Source organism: Neopsephotus bourkii, unplaced genomic scaffold, assembly GCF_033783945.1.
Source record: "Neopsephotus bourkii isolate Nb327-2 ecotype Australia unplaced genomic scaffold, CSIRO-AGI_Nbou_v1 NB_1189, whole genome shotgun sequence".
NCBI lineage: Eukaryota > Metazoa > Chordata > Aves > Psittaciformes > Psittacidae > Neopsephotus > Neopsephotus bourkii.
The window spans coordinates 938,248-964,727 of NW_026901674.1; the positions used below are offsets into that span (position 1 = coordinate 938,248).

At 44.1% G+C, this 26,480-nt stretch overlaps 1 protein-coding gene and 1 long non-coding RNA gene across 4 annotated transcripts in view; both read left to right on the top strand.

Moving 5' to 3' along the window:
* CTBP2 (C-terminal binding protein 2) overlaps positions 1–26,480 on the top strand; it is a 140,718-nt gene that overhangs the window by 65,846 nt on the left and 48,392 nt on the right. For all 3 annotated transcript variants that reach the window (XM_061364108.1, XM_061364110.1, XM_061364111.1), the window contains exon 2: positions 13,519–13,678. In XM_061364108.1, coding sequence (XP_061220092.1) covers positions 13,621–13,678 — 58 coding nt within the window. In that variant the 5' untranslated portion in view covers positions 13,519–13,620. The remainder of the gene's footprint in view (positions 1–13,518; positions 13,679–26,480) is intronic.
* Positions 1–26,480, top strand: part of LOC133218066 (uncharacterized) — a 228,851-nt gene that overhangs the window by 37,422 nt on the left and 164,949 nt on the right. The gene's annotated exons all lie outside the window — the stretch shown is intronic.

Genomic DNA, 26,480 nt, shown 5'->3' on the forward strand with positions numbered 1-26,480 from the left:
CAGTGGGATTGAGTGCACCCTCAGCAAGTTTGCCGATGACACCAAGCTGTGTGGTTCGGTTGATACGCTGGAGGGAAGGAATGCCATCCAGAGGGACCTTGACATGCTTGTGAGGTGGGCTGATGCCAACCTCATGGAGTTTAACCATGCCAAGTGCAAGGTCCTACACCTGGGTCGGAGCAATCCCAGGCACAGCTACAGGCTGGGCAGAGAAGAGATTCTGAGCAGCCCTGAGGAGAAGGACCTGAGGGTGCTGGTCAATGAGAAAATGACCATGAGCCGGCTTCAGTGTGCGCTTGCAGCCCAGAAAGCAACCGTATCCTGGGCTGCATCAAAAGGAGTGTGACCAGCAGGTCGAAGGAGGTGATCCTGCCCCTTTATTCTGCTCTCGTGAGACCTCACTTGGAGCATTGTGTGCAGTTCTGGTGTCCTCAACATAAAAAGGACATGGATCTGTTGGAACAAGTCCAGAGGAGGCCACGAGGATGATCAGGGGACTGGAGCACCTCCTGTATGGAGATAGGCTGAGAAAGTTGGGGCTGTTCAGCCTGGAGAAGAGAAGGCTGCGTGGAGACCTCATAGCAGCCTTCCAGTATCTGAAGGGGGCCTATAGGGATGCTGGGGATGGACTCTTCATTAGGGACTGTAGTGATAGGACAAGGGGTAACGGCTTAAAACTGAAACAGGGGAAGTTTAGATTGGATATAAGGAGGAAATTCTTTCCTGTAAGGGTGTTGAGGCACTGGAATGGGTTGCCCAGGGAAGCTGCGAATGCTCCATCCCTGGCAGTGCTCAAGGTCAGGTTAGATGAAGCGATGTGGTTTAGTGTGAGGTGTCCCTGCCCATGGCAGGGGGGTTGGAACTGGATGATCTTAAGGTCCTTTCCAACCCTAACTATTCTATGATTCTATGATTCTAAGTCTGAGAGGCAGGCGAGTGTTTTGAACCACATTTATCACCAGCTAATTCTCATGGCATTGTTTTGGCTGCCGGAACAGGACCTGCAGAAATGCCTTAGGTAGAAGTGCTGGTGTGTATTTCGTGCCTGTCTTTACTTAAGCGTTATACACTCCTCATGAACAATGAGAGCAGACCTTCCCTGTGCTCCTTGCGGCTTCTTTGGTTGATATATGGCGTTTTCCCTCCTTTTTGTCAAAGTGTCCTCTGTCCCAGAGATAATGCAATTGCTATGCAGTGCCGTGCAAATGCTCTCTGTATTTGTATCTCTTTTCTATTTAATTATACTGTATAAATGTCCTCGGTAAATTTGATAAGTTGGGTGAAGGATATTGATTTTCGAGGCTCTCTTGTGCAGGGCTCCTTGTACTAGCGGGAGCTGTTTACCAGGCCTATTTCCCAAGGAGATTTTGAAGGTTCAGCATTTAAGTAGCTACCGGATAACAAAGGAATTTCTTTCTCTACACTCCTGATTAGGCTGGTGATTGCAGGGACATAGAGAAAACACTAGTGTTGGGGGGGTGCTTTAAAGCCTTATGCATGTCATCTGCAAAAGCAGGTGGGAAGGGAAATTGAGAAAGAGAATAGACCTGATCCTATCATTCCTACAAATAAAAGCTGCTACCAGCTTTGGGAAAACTGGGAGAGGGGTGCACTCAGGCTTGGATGAAGTCCTTGAGCAGCACTGGGGGGACCCTGGGCTTGCAGGCAGGTACCTCACCCCTCCATCACCCCATAGCTGGTGGCAAAGCAGGAGGAGTGGAAAAGAGGAGACGGAATTTGCAGGGTTAAAACAGGAGGACCAAGGGTCTATTTTTAACCACAGTTTTGAATGCGAAGTGTCACCAGTGTTAAAAAAAGCTCTTGGTAAATGAAGGGGGGGAAGATGCATGCAGGAGTGCAAAGCCAGCTGCAGCTTTTGAACTGTGCACTGGTTGTTGTGAGGAGCCTGCGCACACTTGGTTCGTGTTTGTTAATGCTTTAATTTTCCTTTACTCTGTCTGAGGTCTCCCTACACAGGCAACTTGCTTTAAACCGTGCTTAACTCTCAGCCTCTTAGGATTACTTTTGTTCTTCAAGAGGAAAAGAAGAGAGAAATGTAGATATTGGTGCGTTTTGTTTTGCATTCTTTTGGAACATAAAATGTTTTCCTTTCTTTCCTTCTTTTCTTTTTTTTTGTGCTCAAAATTGGACACTGATTTGGTTTTTTGCTGGCTAATTGCCATGTATTTCTCACTCAGGATTTTAGCCTTGATCTCTAATGCAGGCCTGTGGCTGTTCTTGCTAAAAGTTTGGTTCTGCTGAGGCTTCTATTATAAATCCTTATTTTCTGTAGCAAATTTGCTTCCTGCAAATTTCACCTCTCAGAGCCAGTGGGTTTGGCTGGTAGAGGGGCAGCATCCCTGCACCTCTTGTCCATTCACCCTCAGCTCCCCAGGATTTGGGGATCTGGGAGTTCCACATGCTTGCCTGTTCCCTTGAGCCATTGTGGTCTATCATGTCAGTGATCCGTGGGATAATGCATCCCCAAATAGTGGCTCTTTCTGTCTATTGTGTCACCAATCTGTGCATTAAAGGGACCCCGAATAGGTGTTGCGGCAATAAACCATAACAGCTCTATAGGAGCCGTCACAGTTCATTGCATCAATAATCTGTGTATTAAGGCATCCCGAGCAGGCCTCAGCACACAATGGACTGTTAGGGTTCCAGATGAGCCTGTATAAATTTAGGTCAATAACCTGAGTGTTGTTAGATTGCAAAATAGCCTTGTTACAGCACACTGGCAGGGCTTATAAGATGTGTAGATTGTGCAAACCTGTGGTGGGTGCAGAGGATGTTCTGACTTGCCACTAAAGGTTAGTGGTGAGCGAATCATTTCATCTTATTTATTACTGTTATCTAAACTTCCCTTTGCTCACTTGGCTCCCTCCTTCCCTTTCCTTTCACTCCTCTGGAAATTAAGCTGTGTGAGCAATGCTGCAAGAGCAGCAAAGGTGAGATGCGAGGGAGAGACAGGAATGGAGGGATGGGAAGAGGCAGCGTTTCACAGCTGAGCCATCCCAGTGCTGCCCTGCATCCCAACGAGCTCTTTCCCATGGGACATCATGGAAACACACATTTCCATCCTGACTGTGTATGTGCCTGACCCCATGGAGCTCCATTTTGTCTGGAGCATGGGTTTTGCAAGAGAGGAGCCCAAGGGCTCATTCTCCAAAAGCTGTCTTCCATCCTCATCCCTGTTTCTTGATCCAAGCTCTCTTTCATCCACGATGCCTTAAGTCTGGGCTTTTCTCTTCTCCACCATTCTTAGCATTCTGCTCCTTCCTTCATCCCTCATCTCCCTCAGTCGGGTCCCTTCTGCAGGTAGGTGATGGGGAGAGGAATGCCTCCAGCACAGGATGGAGAGGCCGGTTCGCATTGTGGGTGTACGCCTGAATGGAGCCGTAGCCTTGAACTCTTGAACTCCTTTCTTTTCCCTTTTTTTTTCTTTAGAGTAGAGCTGCTATGAGCTGAAAACAAACAGGACTCACTCCGGTGGAAGGAGATTGTGCAGTGGGAACAGAGCTCAGACTACAAGAAACGGGGTTTTCCACATTTCTATTCTGAGAGTTTCCAGTTGAGATTTCGCCAGCAGTTGGGCAGCTAAAGATGAATTAGCTGAGCTGTGAAAGGTATTACATGTGTTTCCCCCTTCGGAAACTTGTTAGAACATCTTTTCTTCAGTGGTAGTAATAAGTGTTACAAATAAAATGCACTTTTCCCCTTTGAATATTCCTTTACACAGGGCATCATCTACATAAAGAAAAAAAAAAAAGCATGTTAAGCCACATGAATAGCTTCAGGCTATTTTACTTCATGTTGCTAAATAAGTCAATGCAGATGAGGACTTTTTATGTAAGAGTGCCTTGTAAATGTAAGCACTAACAGAAGGGCAAGCTACAACTCCAGAAATTTACTAGAAGTGTTGCTCCTCTCCACTCTTCTCAGTCCAGACAGAGATCCCAGGACAGGCTCTTTGAGATCTGATGGAGAAAAAGCTTAAGGTACCTGTGATATAATGAGTTCAAGGCCAGCTTGGATGGGGCTTGGAGAAACCTGCTCTAGTGAAAGGTGTCCCTGCCCATGGCAGGGATTGGAACTGGACAGGCTTTAAAGTCCCTTCCAACACAAACTAGTCTGGGTTTCTATGATTCTATGACCTGCAAGGGTCTCAAAGAAAAAGTGGTCATTGTTTTAGTATTGGTCCTTTTAGCTTGGGCACCCAGAGGTAAACACTGATATCCAGGGTCTTTTTGGTAGGCTTTGTATTGTTGTGCTTGCTGTTTTGAACTTTCTGTTAAGGAGGAATTCATGACTAACGTGTGAGTATTATGGAAGCATATACTATGTACTGATGCTTCATCAAATCCTGCAAGGCAGACCTGTAATGCATAGCCACCTCCTCTGCCAGCCCCATATTTGCAGCCAGAGACTGATGAGGGCAGTGGTCTTGATACATCAGTGGCACAGTGTCATGGGGATGGAGAAACTCCAGGCTTGACAGGGGGAGCATGGAGTGAGCGGCAGGAGCGGGATATGGAGTTTGGGAGGATGTGGCTCTTGGCCACATGAAGGTTTTGGTATGCAACTCGTACTCAGGAAGTTTGGGCACCCTGATTACAAACATACGTATATTTGGAGATGTACAGCAAGATATCTGTCTCTTTCCTCATTTGATTTGTATTTAGATGGAGAGAGGAAAACCACCAAAGCAGGGAAGTGGGTGGCTTTGTGTGGTTTCCTAGCCAGCAGAAGCTGAAAACGGTTTAAAGTTCACATGTAGCAGTATAGTAGTAACTAGAAGGAGACGTCTGAAGGTAAGTGACCATGTCCTACCTCTTGGCAGTGAGGATGCTGGATTTGCCTTTGTTCAGCTCCAGAGGTGGATGACCTCTCCCCTCTGCTCTGGAGATGGGTGGTGGTGCCACAGCATAATTTCCCAGTTATTCATTTTCTAAACTTGAAGCATAAACTGCTGGTTGTGAGAGTGAAAAGGATGAATTTTGCTGTGTTGGAGTTAACAGGGGGAAGAGAATGGAACAAAACTAAATGCTGGAAGCCTCAGTAGCTGTGCACCAATGTGTTCAGTTAACCAGGTTTTTTTATCATAGCTATTTCATCTTGTTTTCCTCTTGTCCTTGCTCTTGCTTGCTCATCTCTATACAGCATATGGAAAGGTTGAAAAGTGGCAATTACTAAATGAGGATAGACAGAAACTGTTCTCCAGCAGCTCCAGATGGGAGTTTGCGATGCTGCTCACGGGCTGTGTGCCGGCACTTCACTCGGCAGTATAAAATGCCCTCTAATGGCCAAATATCTGAATAACTCATCTGATAAAACAGCAAATAATTTCTTCTTGGGGTTTCTAATTTGGCCATGATGATTTTGGTCCAGGAGCAACTAAAAGCTTGAGTAGAGAAGAGCTTCTGCTTATCCAGATGCTCAAACAGCAAAGCTTCACCTCTCTCCAGCATTAAACTTTGCAATTAGTGAAATAAATAGTGAGTAATTTAAGGAACTCTGGTAACACACAGAATGTTATTTTTCAGCATGGTAGGGACCTTTGGAAGCTCTAAGTTTATTTATGGATTGTTTCCTCTTGCGTTACTTGAAAAGTTAAGGGTGGTTTCTGTGCCAGTTCTGTGCTATAGCAGTATCAGTGTGCATGTTATCAGCGTCAGATACTTAGAAAAACAAGATAAGAGAGGCTGAAGGAGGCCCAGGATTAATTAGCAGATGGATTAGGTGCTCTCAAAGCTAAGTGGATAATTTGGGTTCAGCTCCTGCTTATTGTTTTGCCCACCACCAGGCCCCTGAGGGCTGTCAGTGCACGGTAAGAGCAGAGCATGGACCTGCTCTGCTTTTGATGCCAGAAAGAGAGATGATGGGTTTTCTTTAAAGCAATTTCCTTGCTGTCTGTTTTGGTTGCTTGTTTGTATTTTAGCTTTAGGAATGAAAGGAGTGCCAGTTGTGGTGTTTCCTAGTTGTACTTGAAAACTCAGAGTGGATCTGCATGGGACTGTTACTACTTGGCAAGGGAGAATGTCTGGATCTTCTTTGCTCAAATCCGAAACTCATCACTAATGGTGGAAAATAAAATTAAGGGGAAAAAGAAAGTTGGGAAATAAAATAGGTATCTCACTCCCTTCTCCTTTGCACCACTGCTATTGTGGCAACTTGAATATTGTCATTTCAGTATCACAGAATCATGGAATGGTTTGGGTTGGAAAAGACCTTAAAGTTCATCCAGTTCCAATCCACTTCCACAGGCAGGGACACTTTTCACTAGAGCATCTTGCTCCAAGCCCCTGTGTCCAACCTGGCCTTGAGCACTGCCAGGGATGGGGCAGCCACAGCTTCTCTGGGCATCCTGTGCCAGTGCCTCAGCACCTTCAGAGTGAAGAACTTCTCCTTCACTGGTAGGTCTTCCCAACATCTTTCTGGCTACAGAGAACCCGATCTGGAGCACAGTTTGTCACCTGAAATATGACTCTTAAAGAAACTTTCAAAAAAAAAATCCAATTCCAAATAAAAATGTCTGTCATGATTAATGCATCTTTAAGATGGAGAAGAAAGAAAATGCTGGAAAAACGTCTTTCTTTCCTTTGAAGGGCATATATAAATGTGCGATATTTCTTTTTCTGAGTCAACAAGTAGCTTTGATGGTGTAAAACTGATGAGGGGTACTCTGACTTTCAAGGGCTGAAAGGAACACAGGATCAGGCCCTTTATGCTGTCTTTGAAGCCTTACTTTTTTAGCACAGTCTGTATCTTGTTGCATAATGTTTTAAGATGTGGTCTGCATCGTTCTGTAGCGCGTTTAATTTAGCAGCAGATGTGCAGGCTCATATGCCGTTATGGTACATTTTGTTCACTCATATAATAGCAAGTTCCTCAGAATTGTTGCCACTTCTTCCGCACAAGACTCCTACAGCATGTTATTCTGCTTTTCTGTATGGCAAAGAGCAGAAGAGCTCCTTATTTGCCATCAGCAGGTGCTAACGTGGGAGTGCCAGCTCTCTGTGAAGCACGTTTAACCTGCTCTGTTACTGTTTTCCCTGCCAGTGAGTGCACTTTCCCCACCAGCTTTGGGAGGAAGGCACCATGTAGGAAGTGGAAGGGCAAGATTTTGGTGTTGGGTTTTGCAGCAGGAAAAAAGCAAATCAAAAAAGACAAAGGCCAGGTTGGACACAAGGGCTTGGAGCAAGCTGCTCTAGAGGAAGGTGTCCCTGCCTGTGGCAGGGAGATGGAACTGGATGAGCTTTAAGGTCCTTTCCAACACAAACCAGTCTGGGATTCTATGAAATAGTGTTTATTTTCACCCATGGCATCATCCAGGCATTACCACAGAGAGGTCTTAATGCAAAACGTCTCTGAACACTCTGCAGCAGCAAAATCATGCTAATAACTAGTAAAAACATGAAGCCCAATTGAGAAAGGTTTTGTAGCAAAAGTCCAGCCTTCGTTGTTTTGTGGGTGGTGAGGGTCCATGGGGGATGCAGGCTACTGGTAGACTGTCATGGTTTAACCCCAGATGGCAACTCCTGCTCCATGCAGCCCCTTTTTCATAATCCCTCCAGTGGGATGGGGGAGAGAACTGGAAGGGAAGAGTGAGAAAACTCATGGGTTGAGATAAAGGCAGTTTAACAGGTAAAGGAAAAGCCACACACACAGGAGCAAACAAGGAAACGTTCACCACTTCCCATGGTCAGACAGGTGTCCAGCCATCCCCAGGGCAGCAGGGCTCTGTTATAGGTAACACTGGCTTGGGAAGACAAACACCATCACTCTCAATTGTACCCCCTTCTTCCCCAGCTTTATATGCTGAGAATGACTCCATATGGTATTGGATATCCCTTGGGTCAGTTGGGGTCAGCTGTCCTGGCTGTGTCCCAGCTCCTCATGCACCCCAGTCACTCTGGGATGGGGTGAGGAGCAGAAAAGACCTTGGCTCTGTGCAAGCACTGCTCAGTGATAACAAAACTCCCCTATGTGATCAATGCTGTTTTCAGTACATATCTAAACCACAGCCCCATACCAGCTACTATGAAGTATATTAACTGTACCCCAGCCAAACCCAGCACAGAGCCTGGCCCCAAGGTGTGATTTACAGCCTAGGTGATTCTCCCAGAAACTGGGAAAAATCCTTTTGGTTATTTTTCCCCTAGCATCCTATTTCCCATGCAGTGGCCGATGGTGTTTAATGGAGCAGAAGTCCAAACCCTGGCCACACAGAACCTGTGTGATTCCTCTTCCCAAGTGTGAGGGTTTGCATCCATCAGGCCTTAAAAAAAAACAAACCCAACCTATTCTATATTTGGGCTAATGAAAATCTATGTTGGTTCTCACTACCGATATAAATGTTTAATCCATTTTTGGTTCCTGCTGTGCTGTTGGCCTTAATGGTGTCTTGACACTATGAGTTGTTTTATTGTGCTTTAAAAGAAATCACCCAAAAGAAGGATCTCACAAAGGATCCTGTTGTCTGTCCCTTCCCTTCCTTTTCATGTGCTTCCCTCCTCCCCTGCAGTAGTTCCAGTGCTTTAGAGAAAGGAGAAGGTGATGAGGGCTGAGAAGTGGCTTTGCACTTGTAGATGTGCTGTTGGCACAGGGAGGAAGGATGACAGAGTGCTCACTGTGTTCCTCCTGCATTGTACCATCTCCTTTGTCTGCTTCCCTCCCCTGTCATTATCTCCATGTGTCTCCTTCATTCTTTTACCCTGCATTGCCTTTCTAACACGGAACTCTGCTTCCCAGCCCCTCCTGTCCTCCCCACCAGCTGCCAATGTCTGAAGCGATCAGCAGTGGAAATGGCCAGAACAATTAATACCCGGTGATAGTATTGCAAGGCTGAAACAGCTCTGGGGACTGTTCTTGCATTGAAATCTCAGTTCAAGCATGCTGAGCTTTGGAAAAGTGGACCTTAATGCAAAGGAGGATGGAGGAGAGCAGCCCTTGGCATCAGTGGCTGCTGCCTTCACAATTACTTGGGCATCCTGGTCTGCTGGTGTCCTGCAGTAACCATGAGTGCAAAACCTTCACCAGGAATCTCTCCATTCCTGAGAGCCCAGGAAATATCTGATAACATCATCAAAACATTCAGCCTGGATTTTCCTTTGCTTAAGGAGTTATACATGTGGAAACCCAGTTTAGATGTGAGGAAGGACAGATTCTCCTTTGCTCTTTGGAAATGGGAGCTTTTGCAGTGTGTGGATCCCAGATTTTTCTGTAGTAGGGATTCTCCATGTTGTAGATGACATATTTCATAGGCAGTGGAAAATGTAGTTGGAAATCCTGAACAACAGGTTTGTGACTCCATCATGGACCTTGGAGTGTGTGGACTGTTCAGAAAGATGCTGGGTTTTGAAGTTAGAGAGGAGTCCCACTTAACCTGTGACCATGTGTGCACTGGCTGAAGTGGTGTCTTCATGCCACTTGTTCATTCATACCTAGGAAGGCAGCAGTTGTGGTTTTATTAAGTCCTAGCTGTTGAGCTGTGTTTTGGGCAGGACTCTCAGGTGAGGTTTTATGCTGCTTTACCAAAGCCTGTGGTGCTGCAGTGGGGCTGTGTACCTGCATCAGCATCTGCTTGTCACAGAATGAGTTTTAAGGAACAGCATTCCACTTTCCTGGGACTGTGCACAGGGAGGGAATGTGTGAGACGCGATTTTGTCCGGAGCAAGGGGAATAGGGGCTCTGAATCACCTACTGGGTGCCACTGTGATTTGTTGGCAACATATGTGATGGATGCTCAAAAATAGATGTTGCCTATGCCTAAAAGAGCTACAGGAAACCTGAAGAGGGGCTTTGGACAAGGGCCTGTAGGGACAGGACAAGAATGGGAATGCCTTGAACCTGCCAGAGGGGAGACTGAGATGAGCTCTTAGGCAGAAGCTCTTCCCTGTGAGGGTGCTGAGGCGCTGGCACAGGGTGCCCAGAGAAGCTGTGGCTGCCCCATCCCTGGCAGTGCTCAAGGCCAGGTTGGACACAGGGGCTTGGAGCAAGCTGCTCCAGTGGAAGGGGTCCCTGCCCGTGGCAGGGGCTGGAACTGGATTAGCTTTAGGGTCCCTTCCAACACAAACCATTGTATGTTTGTGCTCCTGTGCTACCTACTTAGTGAAAAGATGATAGAACAGTGCTAATTGAGAGAGAGCTCAGCAAACAACACATTCTTTGCCAAGTCCCCTTTGTCTTACTTTTAGCTAACAGTGCCTCCTATTTTGGAAAATCACCTCTTCTTTCTACACAATTTCCATTGAAAGCTGGAAAAATAAGCCCTAATGCAGCTTTCTCTGCTCTCGTTTTCTGGCTCATAGATTGTGGTATTTAACGAGCAGTATTAAGCTTTTTAAATGCGTTATGTCAGAATTGGGCATTTTTTTCCCTAAAACATCATATTTAAGTACATTCCTTCTTTTAAATAAATAAATAACTGCTGGGCTATCATCATGTCCAAGGGTTTTCAAGGAAATTTACATTTTGAAAGACACTGTTGGAGGCTAACACGGCCATGCAATTACTGTATGTAAATCACTTCACTTGTTTCCTAATCTTGCTGAAGATGAAGTAGTTTTTGTACATGCGTCTGCCTCCCTCAAATTTCCTTACACAATGAGCTTTCCTCTTCTTTTAATTGCTGACCATGAGTTTTGTTCTGCTGAGCCTGATTGTATTTATTTTATTGCAAGGGGACATTTGGCCTTTGAGATGGGGTTGGATGTAGAAACCATTGAGGATGGATTGAATTTGGATGTGCATCTAATTGCATCCTCCATCCCATGAATGGAAGAACTGGTTTCTTAATTGCAGCTTCATAAAGGCTAGGGAATATCTGCCTGTTCCTGTGCCACTCATATCTGCTTTTCTTCATTTTATCCATCCTTGCCAAATCCTGCTTGGAAGCTCCTGCCACGTATTTAATAAGTCTTCCAAACTGGGCTTTTACTGCTGGTTGATACCATCATGGGTACCTGTCAGGCCAAGATGGAATAGTTAACATCATTAGGAAGGAGTTCAGTTACAGGCATTAGGTTAAGCTATGCAAGATTCTGCTAATATGAGCAATAATTTCTCTGATTAGTTTCTTTCGTATAAAGTTTTCCTCCAGAGAATAATGCAGGGAATTGAGATGACAAGAGGGAAAAGAACATAATGGAAACATTTGTCCATCAGAAGATGCACTCTGTCAAAATCAAATCAGTTTGGGTATTGATTTTTTGTTTGGGGGAAAATGGGAAAAAGAGTTGCAACCCCAACCTAATGAACCATTTGAGCATTTTCAGTACAAAATGCTAACTTCTTCTCCCCTGCCATGACTTTTTTATAACCTGGTATTTCTCTCTGAAATAGAGGTAAAAATTCATGTGTATACTTTTAAATATTCATTGTGGAAATGCTATTCCCTGCTCTAGCTTTAGTTACACTAACAGTTTGATCCTTGTCGTAAGAAATATTTTGACTGTAATAAGCTCCTGCCTCTGGAATTGAAGTTTTCAGCTTCTTTTAGAATGTTGCATTAATTATTAATGTGAGTGGGAATCGTGCTCTTTAGCATCCCTATGCTTAAAAAGAAATCAATTAATTATTGCTATAAATCCCAGAGATTACGCTGCAGTCGCGCTGCTGGGAAATTGGCCATTAACTACCAGGAAATCACCCATCTTCCTTTAGTCAGAACCCAGTTGTACCAACACAACCCTTTTCCTTTTCGAAATTAACTATCAATGTGATGCATAATTGATAACCATTTATAATAATAACAATAATACCCATGAAATTGTCATCTCGGTATGCGGCGGCTTTGTTAGAGCCTTTACCCCTGGCGTGCTCAGCCTGGGCTGTCGCGTTTGTTAACTGTGTTTGCTGGGAAGTTATTGCTTTTGCTGATGGGATTTTTAGGAGAGCTGGGCGCTGTTGCAGAGGAATAAAACACAAGGTAGAAATGCCTGACTGGACTGTGTGAATCTGAAGAAGCTGAAGTGTTTCCAGAGGATGGGTTAAGCATTGCTATTGCAGCTCTACATAAGCAAAAGCTGAGGTTACAGTCATTGCCCAGGGTCAGCTTTTGGGCATCAACCTGGATTTTCCTGGTTTTCAGCATCTTCTTCTTGTGTTTTCTGTATTTTATGTGAACCTTTGCTTGCAAACAACGCAGTGTGAAAATTTACCTGCTGCAGAGGAGATGGTTGGGGGTCAGTTTGAACAAGTGGTACCAAGTTTGTGGTTATTGCTGGCTTTCCAGAACCTATTTGGTTTTTTAACCCTTTCTAGCACTTTGTAGGCAGAGTGGTTGAGTGTATTGCACACTCAGCCTATGTAGGCAGAATCTATTGTACAGCGCAGTACAAGTGGCCACAAGGGAGGGTTTCTTGCTGTGCTTGTGCTTGTGCCTGTCTTATTTTTCCCTTTTCCCACCAAAACCATGGTGGCATTTTGCTTTGTCTCCAGAAATCACAGCTTTCCACTAATTCTGCTCTTTTTTATTGCCTTTAAGTGGGCTTAAAAGGTGGTGGATGGCTGCGGGAGGGCATGTGTCTCTTAAGCAGGAGGCAACCCTGGAAGGTTTGCAGCTCTCATCAGGGTCACCTGTCTTCACCTTTAAAATATGAAAGTGGATATTGAATGGCTGGTAATGCAACTCGGTAAAAAAACTAACGCATGTAGTATTGAATGGTTTGAATTCCACTGTCAGCATGAGGTCTTCTCTTGCATGTCTTGATTCATGAATGCTGTTGTGGAACTTGCTTTGAAAGAGTCCTAGCTGTTGGGTAAAAGTGCCACCATGGCACATTCAGGGTCTGCAGCTTGAGCTCAGGTCAATCATTCAGGGATTAAACAAACCTTTGGCTATCTGTAGGAATAAAAGACCTGAGAGGATCCATTTAGGGTCTTCCTCCGTGTCACCAACATGCAGAGAAGCCTGCAGCTCTTTTCCCTTTGTAGGGCATTTGTTGTAAATCAGCCACACATACTGCTTTATGGATCGCTCTATTTCACTGGCATTTAAAAGTGTGTACACTAGAAAGGCAGGTCTGGCATCCAAAGTTTAATGTTAACCCTCCATGTATCAAGGTAAGGACAGGCTATGGTGACCTCTGGAATATGTACCAAGGTCTCATTGTAAATTCAAGTTCCATTGATCATCTTTACAGAGCAAGGCTTAAATAAGGCATAAAAGTGGTTTGTGTGTATATGTGTGAAAGTACTGGAACAGCAAAAGCTGCTTTCCCTTTTTTGTGTACTTTCTAATAATCTTGCAGTGTCTGTGAGCCTACAAAATAGCTGAATGGATTTTATCTGCTAGGAATAGAGTTTTAAGACAGAAATAAAACCAGGAAGGCCATACCACGCTTCAGCAGCTCTTGTGTACAGTGCCGTGCTTTCTGACTGCAAGGAAGATAAAGGGGCTGCAAGCTTGATTTGCAGTATAAGATGTGGGACTGATGGGATGCCAGGGTTGGAGATGGGGAGGTTTCACCTGGCATGCTGGTAATCCTCATGAACCCTTTTGTTCCTCTGCAGGATCGACAGTGGCGGTATGCACGCCGATTCCTGTGAATATTCCTGAGTTCCTGGGGGACTGCTTTGCTTTTTGAATCAGGACGTTGCAAAACACCCTCAAGAATGGCACTGGTGGATAAACACAAAGTCAAGCGGCAGCGACTGGACAGAATCTGTGAAGGTAAGAGCGTGCTCCAGTTGTTCTGTATAAGCTGACACAGAGTTAAGGTAGCACATCTAATTTTGCCTTGGTTCCCACAGCGCTTAGACATAAAAAATGCAGATCAAGAACTAGATCCCCCATCCTCTCTGCTGGCTCAAAATACAGTCATGCTGTCGTTGAAACATTGGGAAAGGATGTTCTGGTTACTCAGTTGAAAATCATCTGCAGTCCTGTGGTCAGGGTTTTTGTTTAGCTACCACATCTTCTCCTTTTGTCCTGATTTGTAATGAAAACATCTAGTCAGTCCCAGTTTGAAGCGTAGCTCGAAGTTATACTGCCTTTAGGAAAGGGTTGTGCTCAGTTAGATGTACTGCTTTCTGGACATCTCCTCTGGCCACAGAAAGAGCTGGGATGCAGCCACTGGTTCTGTAAATCTTCCTTCCCATTCCAGTTGCGGTATCCGAGACGAGCATCCCTCAGGGGCTGTGAAAGTAGATAATCCTATAATATCAACTGTCATCCTATGAGAAATGATGGAGAATTTAAAAGAAGAGTCTTTCTTATGGATTTGGGGATATCACTGGAACAGCTTTTCTTCCGTTGGTGTGTGCTGATAGGGCAGATGTGCTGTAAATCTATCTGCTGTGAATCATTCTTTATTAATAGGATGTTACCCTGCCACAGCACAGGAGACTTTTACCTTTTACGTCAGTTTTCCAGCAGGAAAAGGTTTTAGGTAATGTTTCCTATTGCAGTTCGCATAATGTAAGTTACCCAACATCAGGGGATGGCAAACAAGCTTTTGACTTTTTGATATGAACTGATAATTCTCCTATATAGACCAACACTCGTGCAAGTTTTACCATCGGCAGCAAAGGCAGAACAGAGATATTTTAGACTGAATATCTAAAGTTATGTCTCTTTTTAAAGAGTTCTGGTGTTCATCTGCTCTGATGGGGATGGATAGTGGCCTGCAGGGTAGCAATTTGCAGTATTGAATGCCAGTGAGGTGAAAGAGGTTCTGTGTAGGGATGAAAGTGCAGAGCTCACAAGGGAGATGCACCATGTCCATCAGAGCAGAAGGCGTGGGGCTTTGTGGAGTCTCCAATGAGTATAAAACACTGATCAGCAGGACCGGGTGTTTTTTGCCTTGATTTTGTGTGTTATATATTGCTTACTCTCCATTACTGTTGCTTTAAACGTGTCACGAGTTACTTAGCCCTTTCAATTTTGCTCTGTTATTTTGGGAAGGGTGAGGCAAGGCAGAGAAGATGAAAGGAGGGAGTACCCAGGGTCCGCTGCAGCGTGGAGCTGCCAATTTCTCCTATTGAATGTCACAAACACTCAGGTGTAGTTTGCTATCTCATCTTCAAATTTTACTTTGAACTTGACTTAAAAGAGTTGTATCAGCTGAGCCTGGGTTTTCAAAAGCTGCCTGCCTGGTTTGATGTTTACTATCAGATCTACTTGCTGAGTGTACAAGAAATTCAAAGGCTTGTACAACAAACCTGCTAAGGGAGCTTTAGATGTGATTGAAGTTGGGATTATTTTCCTCTGATATACGAGCTTTTTTTTTCTTTCTTGGTCAAAAGGTATTCTTTTTCTAATGTGCAAATGTGTACAAAACAGAACTTTTTAAAGTATACTTTGTCATTTGCCACTTGTTCTGTAATTTGATTGAAATGTTGGGATTTACTGTTGTAAGATGCTGTTGCGTGATATTTATAAGCAGCAGATTAGGACTGAGGATAAGCAACATTATAAAAATTGCCTTGAAAAATGCAAAAACCTTAGGATTTGCCAAAATACTTGACTTGTAGGACAGCAGTGTACTATGGTGGCATCTCTGATGGTTATTTACTACTATAGGTTCCTAATTTTGAATTATCATAGAATCACAGAAAGGTTTGGAAGGGACCTTAAGGTTAATCCAGTTCCAACCCCCTGCCACAGGCAGGGACCCCTTCCACTGGAGCAGCTTGCTCCAAGCCCCTGTGTCCAACCTGGCCTTGAGCACTGACAGGGATGGGGCAGCCACAGCTTCTCTGGGCACCCTGTGCCAGCGCATCAGCACCCTCACAGGGAAGAGCTTCTGCCTAAGAGCTCAGCTCAGTCTCCCCTCGGGCAGGTTGAAGCCATTCCCCTTGGCCTGTCCCTACAGGCCCTTGTTCCAAGCCCCTCTCTGGATTTCCTGCTGGCCCTCTTTAACTATTTGAAGCGTAAGATTACAGCATGGTAAAGCACTGATAGGGGCCATTCCAGCTGCTAGGAAAGCACACTTTGGAAAAAAAACATCATTTCTTGTGGGTGTACCTTAAAGGTATATGGAATAATCAGTGAAAGTTGGTGAGAAATGAGGGAACTACTTCAACAAGATTGAGGAGTCTTTGCTATCAAACTTGCTGAAGCACTTGTGCAGCTTTCCTCTTTAAAAGGTGACTGTGATACAGAGCTCTATTTACCTGATGAACAGCTCAATGTTTCCTGGTCTGCAGGTGGCTTTCTGTGATTTTTATGGAGTTGTACATACCGTACCATGCCTTTTACTATTCACAACACAAATCCCTGGGGAGTTTTCTAGGAATGGTCTTTATTCCCTGCAGCGGGATGGCGGCAGGTCTGGAGGTTAAATACCCTCGGGCTACATATTGGAATCACTACTCATCCTGCCAAATGGGTTGTTCTTCGTATGGGCTCAGTAAAAACACAACTAGTCATATGTTGGGGGAAATAGCTTACAAACTGTCGTGGTGTTAAAAGAGTACATTAAGAAGCTGCACTGTTTGTGTTCGCCTGTTAAACGTGCATCTGGCATGGAAAAAAAGAATCCAAGCCATACAAGGAGGTGGAATCTTTGAAAACGCTGGTTCATGGCCTTTATAGGCAGGTTTATGAGTTTTCCAGGAAGAGAAAAGCAGTTCAGCCTCCCTGCATTACTCAGCTTGACCGGTTCCTCTGTGTTGTTTTAACGTATAGTAATGACATGTTTGTATGACGGCGTTCCTTTTTGCTCCAAGCATGCTCTTTAGAATGTGACCTTTTTGCACCAGGTAACTCTATAGAAAAACACAGGTGGGATAAGGGTGCAGACTTGAGGGAATAAAGGAATTTTAGGGCAACAGCCTGCAGTGGAGACATTTAGAGCAATCTGTTCAGAATTAAGTGGGTTTGTGATGCTTGTCCGAGCGCAGCAATGCCGGAGTGCGCTCGCAGTCATCTTGGCTCACCCGTTTCTTTCTTTTCTGGTTGTCCCAGAGAGTTTGGGTGCCGTAATTGGATCCATGTGCATGGGAAGACGTACCCAGTGAATGGCTGGGGCTTTTGAAACTAATGTATGCAGAGTGGTTTATATAATTCCTGTTTGTGGAACTGTGTCTAACTACATAGCAGGTCAAAATATGTTTTGGAGGTGGAGCTGCTGGTGCTGGGTTCAGTTAGGCTAGTCCTGCACCCCCTAGTCCAGATCCTGTTCCCATTAGCTTGTAATTTTGCCACATTGGAAATTCGTTTGAGCTGAAATTTTCCATTCCCTGATGAGTTTTTTACCTCGGGGTGGATTCAAAAATAAATGGAAGTTGCAGTAAAACTTGTGGAGCCATGTCTGAGCGGGACATGGAGACGGGTGTTCTGCTGTGCCTGAAACAAAGCAGACCAGCACTCCTGCAGCCGTGCAGTCGTACCCGCCCGCTCTGGTTTTGGCTAAAAGGGGTCTGAATCTTGCCGTGGTGCCTGGAGTGTGCTGTTATTGTTCCCAAATTTGGGGCAATTTCTCGGTCTTTGAGGGAAATGAAGTGAGAGATCAGCTAAGGCAGCTGGGGGTGATGTCTTGTGCTCTGTCATGTTCTTCCCAACACAAGGGTGGTGAGGGAAAGGTTGGGGACCTCTGCCAGTGTTCAGGGAGAGAAGCAGGGTTAGGGGAGGTGAGAACAGTCAATTGGATCAAGGAGGCAGGACAGAGCCTGTGTGAGGAAGGTGAGAGCAGGAGCTCAGACAACCGGACCTCAAACTCAGGTGCTGCAAGAAATAAGATTACCTTTTTATCCTTCATGACCGCCCTCATTTTAGTTTGTTACGATGCTCTCCAATTGCATGATACTACAGATATATGTGGTATTTCCCCTTGTCTCATAAACCTGGCAGTTTCCTTCTGCTCTTTCCAGCATCCTCTGCCTCCCTCTGGGCAGCAGAAAGTGAGTGATGCTCCAGGTTGAGGATAAGCTGTGGGAGGCTCTACTAAGATGACAGAATGTGGGCAAGATGTGCAGTATTTCTGCTACCCTGTTTTCCTTGCTGCTTTGCTGAAGGGAAGGTTCAGCTGCAAAATCCAGCCACAGACAGTTTTGTCTCTGGTCGAGGTGAGTCGTTGCAGTGTGGGACTCTCACAGCAGCAATTTCAAGCCATCAGCAGCAATAAGCCTCAGGGCAGAAGCTTGACTGCCTTTCCTTTAGGAAACAACAACAGAGAGACATTAGGTGTCATTGTTTCTGTGCTAACTGTCGCAGAACAAGGTGTTGATCAGTGCTTCCAAGGAACCCAAGCTCAGAGGACAGTGGCATTTCAGGCGCATGACATCCATGATGGATCCAGTGCTCATATAAGTCATTCCCTGCAAGGAAATACCGTGAAGCATCACCTCTCCCCAGCTTGCTGCTTGCTTAGCTGTTCTTTATCCTGTGCTTCTGTGAACATGGTTAAGAGATATTGAATAATACTGTGAGCTAGACAGGGAGTGAGGAGCAGCCCTCCACAGTTGCTTGTGGTGTCTTTGGGAGCAGTCTGGCTGGGAAGCCAGAGGAAGAGGTGCTATGGAAGCGTGCAGGGTTGTGTTGTCACTTCCTCGTGAAGCATAGAAACCTAAGGGACAAGGCAGTAGTGGGGGCACGTCCAGGATACAGGACGGCTGTAATGGTTCTGGCTTTTCAGCAGTATTTGAACAGTGCGTGGTGCAGCGGAATAAGCAGTAGGTTCTCATTCCACAACTACAGTCCACTCACATTAAAAGATAAGGGAGCCTTGCTTGTGGAAGCAGATGGGAAAATGTACTTAGAAACTGCAAAGCAGTCAAATTTCAAGTTGTAAAAGCAGCACAAATTCTGGTGTCCTCTCATTTTCCAAGCTGTAGTGTTTTGTTAATGTGGGATTGTGTAGGAAATAATCAGTTTAAGGTCCTGTGGCACATGGAATACCAGAAAACAAATTGTTTCAATGCTCAGCATCTTTACTCTGGAGCATTACGTGTCTGAGGGTCCCAGGAGTGATTGGGCAACTCTGGAAAGTGGCTTGCTCCTTTGTATAAAGTAACAGTGGCCAAAATGAGTACGTTAGATGCTTGGGTGGAGGGATTTTCATCCATTCTTGCAAATTTGCATGCCAAGTACCATCAGATAATACTTATTTTTACTGCTTAGAAATAGAATCTTCTTATCTCAGGAAATTCTTATCACCACTAGTCATTTGATGAGAAACAATGTGTTAAAGATGATATCAAGTGTGGAAGAAACTGCTTGTCCTGGGTAAAAGTGACTGACTTAGAATAAATATAGACTCTTTTTTTTTTTTTTCCTAGTGGATTTGGGTTTCTTTGTTCCACAAATATAAAGCACAGTACAAGGATTTCCCTCCCACAATAAAGCCTTTTTATAGTTTCCACCTCAAAGCACATTAACTATCAGGCTTTTAAGGAAGACTTGCTTACCACATTTTGCCTGGAGAAAAGGCAGAGTTAGCTTGTCAGATCCTCTGCCATTGCACCCTGTGCTGATTTATGCTGACTGACAATCTGTCTGGCTGCTCCTGGTGTCTTGCTCTTCTGAGAGCCCATATTTAGTTGTTTGAAGCCTCCTTTATGTCAGACTTGGGGATTACTTGTCATTAGTATGTTTTGGTAAAATTTTAAGGGTGTTTTTAACTGGAGAGAATCCTGTGGAAGAAGAAAGTTCAAGCAACCACTGGGGTCATAGATATTATTCAGGCTAATAATTACTTTATTATAAGACCTTATTCTGCCTGAGGGGAGACTGAGCTGAGCTCTTAGGCAGAAGCTCTTCCCTGTGAGGGTGCTGAGGCGCTGGCACAGGGTGCCCAGAGAAGCTGTGGCTGCCCCATCCCTGGCAGTGTTCAAGGCCAGGTTGGACACAGGGGCTTGGAGCAAGCTGCTCCAGTGGAAGGTGTCCCTGCCAGTTGCAGGGGTTGGAGCTGGAGGAGCTTTAAGATCCCTTCCATCACAAACCAGGCTGGGATTCCATGATAATATGATTCCATGATTTTCAACTCTTTGCTGTGTTGAATCAAAAACTCCCTGTATTTGTTAGTTTAACATTTGCTTTGTAGTGTACAGCTCATACCTACAGGTATGCTGTTGTCCTACAGCATGAAGGTGTAGGCTGCTCAAATAGTCTTCCAGTTTTTCTATACACCCAGTTCTATGCTGTGTGTCTCCTGTGACATGCCATAGCGGTACATGCATGACAAGACGCAGGACTTGAGCCAGGTATGAAACCAGCCTGACAAAATCCCCCCGGCAAACAATAAGACACATTTAGATAAGGTTACAGACAAAAAAATGCCATTAATTCCGTATGCAACTTTGTTGTAATCGATACGTGACTCAAACTATTGCAGAAAGGAGAGTTCCCCTTTCCCTGAGGCTTAGTGCTCTATGCATAGGAATAGGGAAAAATACTTCTGTTGTGTTCTCTTTGTGGTTTAGACCACATTTATGGTAACTTAATATGTGTCTAACTACTAATTCTGCCTTGTATTTTTCCATTTTCCCCCAGCCTTAAGACAAGGTTCTGTGCAACAGGCTTTACAGCTTCATGTCATTAATTAAGAAACAATTACATCTGATGACTTCAATGCCATCAACTTAATATTCATCCTTACCACATTTCCCATTTAAACTAACTGGTTTAGGGATTAGTATGTTGTCATCGTATCTGGGTTTTTCCTCCTTACTCTAAATCCTCCCCAGCATTTAAAGATTACTCAGAAAACATCCCCAGAATATGCAAGGAGAAGCCCCATGAAGGATCATAGGAGCAGCAGCCTCACGGCGGCCCTGTTGTGTATTCCCAGGCTCTGGAGTGTGGGAGTGCTGCAGAAGCCAGCATCCAGGGGGTAGAATTTGAGTGCTTTACCTCTTCCAAGTATGTGATGGGAAACGATCAGTCCTTGGGGATAGATGAGAAACAGGATGGATTTTCCTTCAAAATGCCAGCAAAATCTCATCTCTAACTCCTAAATTAGAATCTTGTGAAGACTGATGATGTTTGGATCTGGACCAGACTTTTAGGTGTGATTCTGATTCTCCTGAATATTTACTAGTAAATATTTTGACAGTATTAGGACATCTGGCTAGATTAAACTAAAGCTGCAGAGAAACACATTACACAACTCTTCTTTCATACTTTTTTGGTATCCACAAACAGATGTAATGGATCGAAGTGCCAAAACAGTGAAGGTTTCCATTATGCCTTTTATATTGGAGAGCTTTCTTCAAAGAGCAAGTTTCTGGAGTTGCTTGTGCGTTTTTGTTTCCTTAAAATTACATGACATTGATCATTTCTTACTGACACTTTTATATGGCCCGTTAGCTTGACACTATTAATTTGCTTTGGGATTGTTTTCAGATTGTCTTTTTAGGGTTTTGTTGAAACAAAACACTCTGCTGCCATCTAGCACCTCGAAACTTACTAATAAACAGCTTCTGTTTATAAAATAGCCTATAGTTTTAGTTTGACATCCATTTTGGGGAGAAACCAGCTTCTCTGCCTGCTGTTGATAACAGGGATTTGATTGAATCAGCAAACCTAAACATAGGATGCTGGTGGCTTTGGCGACATCCCCACTGGGGAGCAGTGCTCCTCAGGGATGGTGAGGGACCACGGTAAGACTGCAGATGTCTCTCCACCTTTAATACTTTGATTTACTTATTGCAGTACAATAATACAAAATGCCAGTCTTTTAAAAAAGCAATGCATTAAAGTGTTTTAGCTAAAGTAGTGTTTCCTGCTGTTTGGTTTCAGTTTTTATCAGCATTGGGTTTGCAAGGGAAGTACATGTTACAAGCCCTGGCATCAATAGGGAAAGTAAGGCAGAGACACCCTGAATCCCAGCCTGTTTATCTCCTCAGAACTGTGTTACCATCTAGCAATTAATTATTTCTTATGCAAAGCCCAGACACGCATGGCAGAGTTCAGAATTACAATATATATTCATTTAACAATGGATTTCTCTACTGCTTTCTGGGACAGATATAATTCCTGTGCTTTTCATTACACATGCCGTTTAAATCTTGATCCTGAATTCTTATTAAAAATGATGAGATTTAACCTCAATTCTAATACCCAGTTTTGGAGACAAGGTGCTTGATGTGATTTCTAGAGGATTATTTTTAAGAGCATTCATAGATCAGATCTTTGGGAACAGTTAAGGGATGTGCCCAATGAACCTCGGCTGCTGGCTTTTAGACTGCTGTTCAGCACCCAGGTTGGGGTTTATTTTGTAACCCTTGAAAGTGTGTAGTTTTGTGATGCAGGGTTACATGTGGTGATATTATTATCCCTTTGTTGATGCAGGAATGTGACAGTGCTGTTTCTGATAACTTTTACTGGAGTCTCCCTATACTTGAAGGCAAAATTGTTTCTGATTGTAGTGTCAAGAGCTTGTAGGATTCATTCCAATGCTTCAAAGTGTGTTTTTGAGCTGGGCTTCTTGTCTTTTACTGCAAGTGCATTTTAGATAATTGCTAGCTTCCTGCATTTGTTACCTGCAATTTGATTTTCATCCCAGATGGCAAATCACCAGAGCTTTGCCAAGGGAGCAGGATAGCATGAGGTGATGAGTTACTGCGTGCTCATCAGGATGCTTCTGTGCATACCTTATTCGGTGATAAATGTAAGGTAATTGAAGGTAGGGTACCCTTTGGTGAAAGATGGGTGAAATACCTCTAACCAGAGAGCTGCTGGAATGTGGCAGTGATTGGAGACATAGAACAGGATGCACAGGAGGGTTGGAAGGAGCCTGTCTCCTACACCAAGCCCCTTCCGAGCAAAGATAGGCATAATAAAGCAACAGAGAGGTATGCATTTGGGTCTGCAGTGATAAAATGAAAGGTCACTGTAGTTTCATGATGTGAAATGCTTCTGTATGTCTTCTCAGCATGACACCAGCTGGTGTGAGTGAAGAGGCTTTGCATCTTCTCCTGTCACGTCGATATGTGGGATTTTAGGGGATTCTTGGGAAATTACTCAGAGCAGCACTGCAATATTGTGTCATCAGGTTTGAGAGTCAACGTCTGCTTTGTTTTTCCGTGGGAGGTAGGCTCCTTTGTGCCTCTGCATTTATTTAGGTACAATATCGACCTTTTGTTTTCCATATGCATGGGCCCATTCTTACACAGCCAGTGGGAGCAGCAACTGAACCCAGTTACAGATGCCAGTTTGTGCATAACATTTAGAGGCAGCATGTGCTTGTGCGTTCCTGTAGCTTGTCACGCATGTGAGCCACGGTTATGGCACATTTCTATCCCAGCGCCAGGGGGGTTGAGCTGCAAATGGACATAAGCTTTTGTTTTTTGCTTTAAAGTCATCAAAACACGGAGTTACATGAGGCAGTGATTGTTTAATAATCGGCTGATCCTGAGAGTGTTTTGTTGTAGCGCACCAAGTTGGTATTTGAGAGTGTTTTGTTAAAGTTACAAAGCATCTATGCTTTTGGTTTGGAAATTGGTAAAAGCATGTGGCATGGCTTCAAGTGCTGAGTGCTTTCAGATGTTGTTCTGTTCCTTTGATTATTGAAAATGATTCCAGCACAATCCTGCTAATTTTCTCTTTATACTCCTCTAATTTCAGGAGACTGTTAGAAAGTCCATCTAGGCAGAGTGCTTATTGCCACTGTGAGATTTTTGCAGAGCCAAATCTTAGCAAATGCACTAATTTCCAAGGATTTGGAATATTTCCTTCCTGCTTTTCTTCTCCCAATTTATATTTTTTGTTAATTTGTGTGTGTGTGCATTATTCGCAGTGAACGCTGTTCCTTTCCTTCTCCATAGTATCCATGGTATACCACAGTATAGCTCAGCACCAGCTCATTTCTGCTTCCACAGCATCCTGAAAGCTGAACGTAGGAGGATGATATTCAGAAAAGGCTTTGGGGGTCATCAGGCACAATAATGTGTGGGCCTTGGAAGCCCAGGCAGTGAGGGCAGAAGCATTTATCCTGCTGGTAGCTTTGTCCCTTGTCACTTGAAAACATATGACAAACACTGATTAATCTTAACACCATCTGAATGTGATGGGTGTATATTGTTATATCCCTCTTGATGGAAGGGGAATCAGTGAGTAAGGAATTAAGTAATTTACTCGCTGACAGTGGCAGAGGGAAGTGCAAAGGCTGGGTGGGTGTCCTGATACCTGCTCTGCCTATTCACACAAGATATATTTGTTCTCTAAAGGGTTCTTCACTAATAGGGGTAGACCTGCTTTGCCTTTGAAAGAGAAATAGCCTTTCCAGTACTGATGCACCTTACAGTCTGTGCCAGAAATTACATTTGGCATGTTCACTACATTGTTTCAGTTCCACTCTCTCCCAGAAGGAAATAATTTGAGAGAAAAAAAAAATCGACATTTTACCACTCTAAAGAAACCTCTTTTTTTTTTTTCCCAATAGAAACAAGATTTAAATTTGCAATTGAAAAGTATTTTACAGTAACAAACAGCAAATCTAAACCCAATCTGTACCGGTTTTGCTACAGGGTAATTCTTCCAGCAAGTTGCTTTCAGAATCTGTAATGAAAGGTTTTACATCGATACGAATGAAATTTCACGTCCAGTCTGCCCTGTGTCAGTGCTGCAGACACCAAAGAGTGCTGTTTACACAGTTGTGTTGCAGGTATAGCATTCTGATTTCTTATCATAGGTATTAGGTGTAAAACAGACTATACTTGTGGGAAGGAAATTGCGCTTTCCAGCACTGTGTAGGATACTTCTTTCATATCCACTGCGAGTGGTTTCCAGAATCCGATTTCATGCCATTTGGTTTTGAGTGCGGTGTTTAAACGCTGGGCCCACCTTCCTTCTACCCTGTCATTACCTTTATTCCAGAGCGGACTTTTCCTGTAGTCATATCACAGCAAAATTTGCTGTGTGTTAGATCACCACTAAACTGAAACTCAGGGTATTAAGTCAGCACTGTGCACTTTTCATGTGATCTGAAATACCAGAGCATTTAATCTCCTGATCAGCTTTTTTTCTCCCTCTTCTTTTGTGTGCATGTGTGTGGTTTTTAACCCCAAATACCTCTAGAATTAAAAGATAAAGGGAGAATAAATTTTCCTGTCCCACAGTCCTTCATCTCCCCCTCATGTTGAGAACACGAGTGCCAGAGCCTCCTCCACTCCTGAGAATGATGAGATGAGCTCTGTTGGGTTGTGCCCTGGTGCCTCCGTATCCCCTCTTGGCCATTGCTGCCTGGGTATGAATTCAGGAATAGCTGTGAAGTTACTGGAATTTGCATAGGCAAAGCTTTTAAGAGTGCCAAAAACCAAAAAGAAAAATGAAAGACCCTTACTACCCATCCATAAATATTTCATTCCGATCATTTCTTATTCATTCTCTGGGGGTGTAACATAACCTTGCTGTGTGGTGGCATGGGAGGCTGCACAGCTCCATAGTTCCTGGGCACATCTTCCCCTCTGGCTGTGGGGTTGAGCAGCAAGAAGAGGGGCCAGCAGAGCCCTCCAAAGAGACATATGCCCCATGGCTGCAGGGAAAAATACATGGCCTACAGCCCCTGGTCCTGCAAGCAGTTACCTCTGCTTGGTGTGGGGCATAGGAACAGTTAATTTGTTCCATTGAGGCCAGTGCAGGGACTGAAATCATCCATATGCATGAGTGTTCCGAGTCAGGTCTGAAGTTAAAGTTTCCTGGCTCCTGTGAAGGAGGTGTGAGAGGAGCACATCCTGCCCACGGGCTGCAAGGTTGCATCCATGCAACCATGCAAGACGGTCCTCAGAGCTCAGGCGTGCTCCTGCACTTGGGTGGAAGGGAGTTTGGAGGAGGGTCCTCAGATCTTGTTGTTACCCATGTGTGCACTGGAGCTGGGCAGGGCACAGCAACCAGTTACAGATCTGTTGGTTTGGGTGAAGATGCTTCTGTGTTGTCCTTCATGCGGCCCAAGGGCTTATTACAGGTTTTGTGCTGTTTTCAGAGGTAGGAAATGCTCAAAGCTCCCTTCTGACTTCCCTCACAGTTGTTAAAGATCAGCACTTTTAGATTTGAATTCCTCTATGGTGTGGTATTTTTCCATTGTCAAGCAGAGCTTTAATATGGCAGCTATGCTCATTAGTGATTTCTTTTGAAGGCAATGGTGGAAGATGCTCTTGATCTATAGACCAGGATTTTACTGTTCTTTTTCATATACATTTTTGGTAGCTTTCTTCTGCTGCTTCAGAACAAACAAATGGCATAGATCTTGTTGCATCCACTTGGGAATACAGTTTATTCTTTAGCAAAATGTTGTTGTAATAAAACGGTTTTGTTTGTTAAAATGTTCTCTGCTTTATTTATAAGTCACAAATGTATCTTCCCCTTTTGACTCTCATAAAAGAAGAAATTTTCCGATGCGCCTTCAGTTTGTCAGTTAATACCATATAATGCCAATCAGATATTCCCTGAGAAAGGCATAAATAATCTTTGGGGGCCCCTGTTTTGCATGGCTGTGCAATATCCAACATCATTTGAAAGGCTGTGGGTCTTGGGGGTGGAATTGGAGGAGAGAATGTTTGAAGAGGATTTATAATATTTACTGCAATAAAGA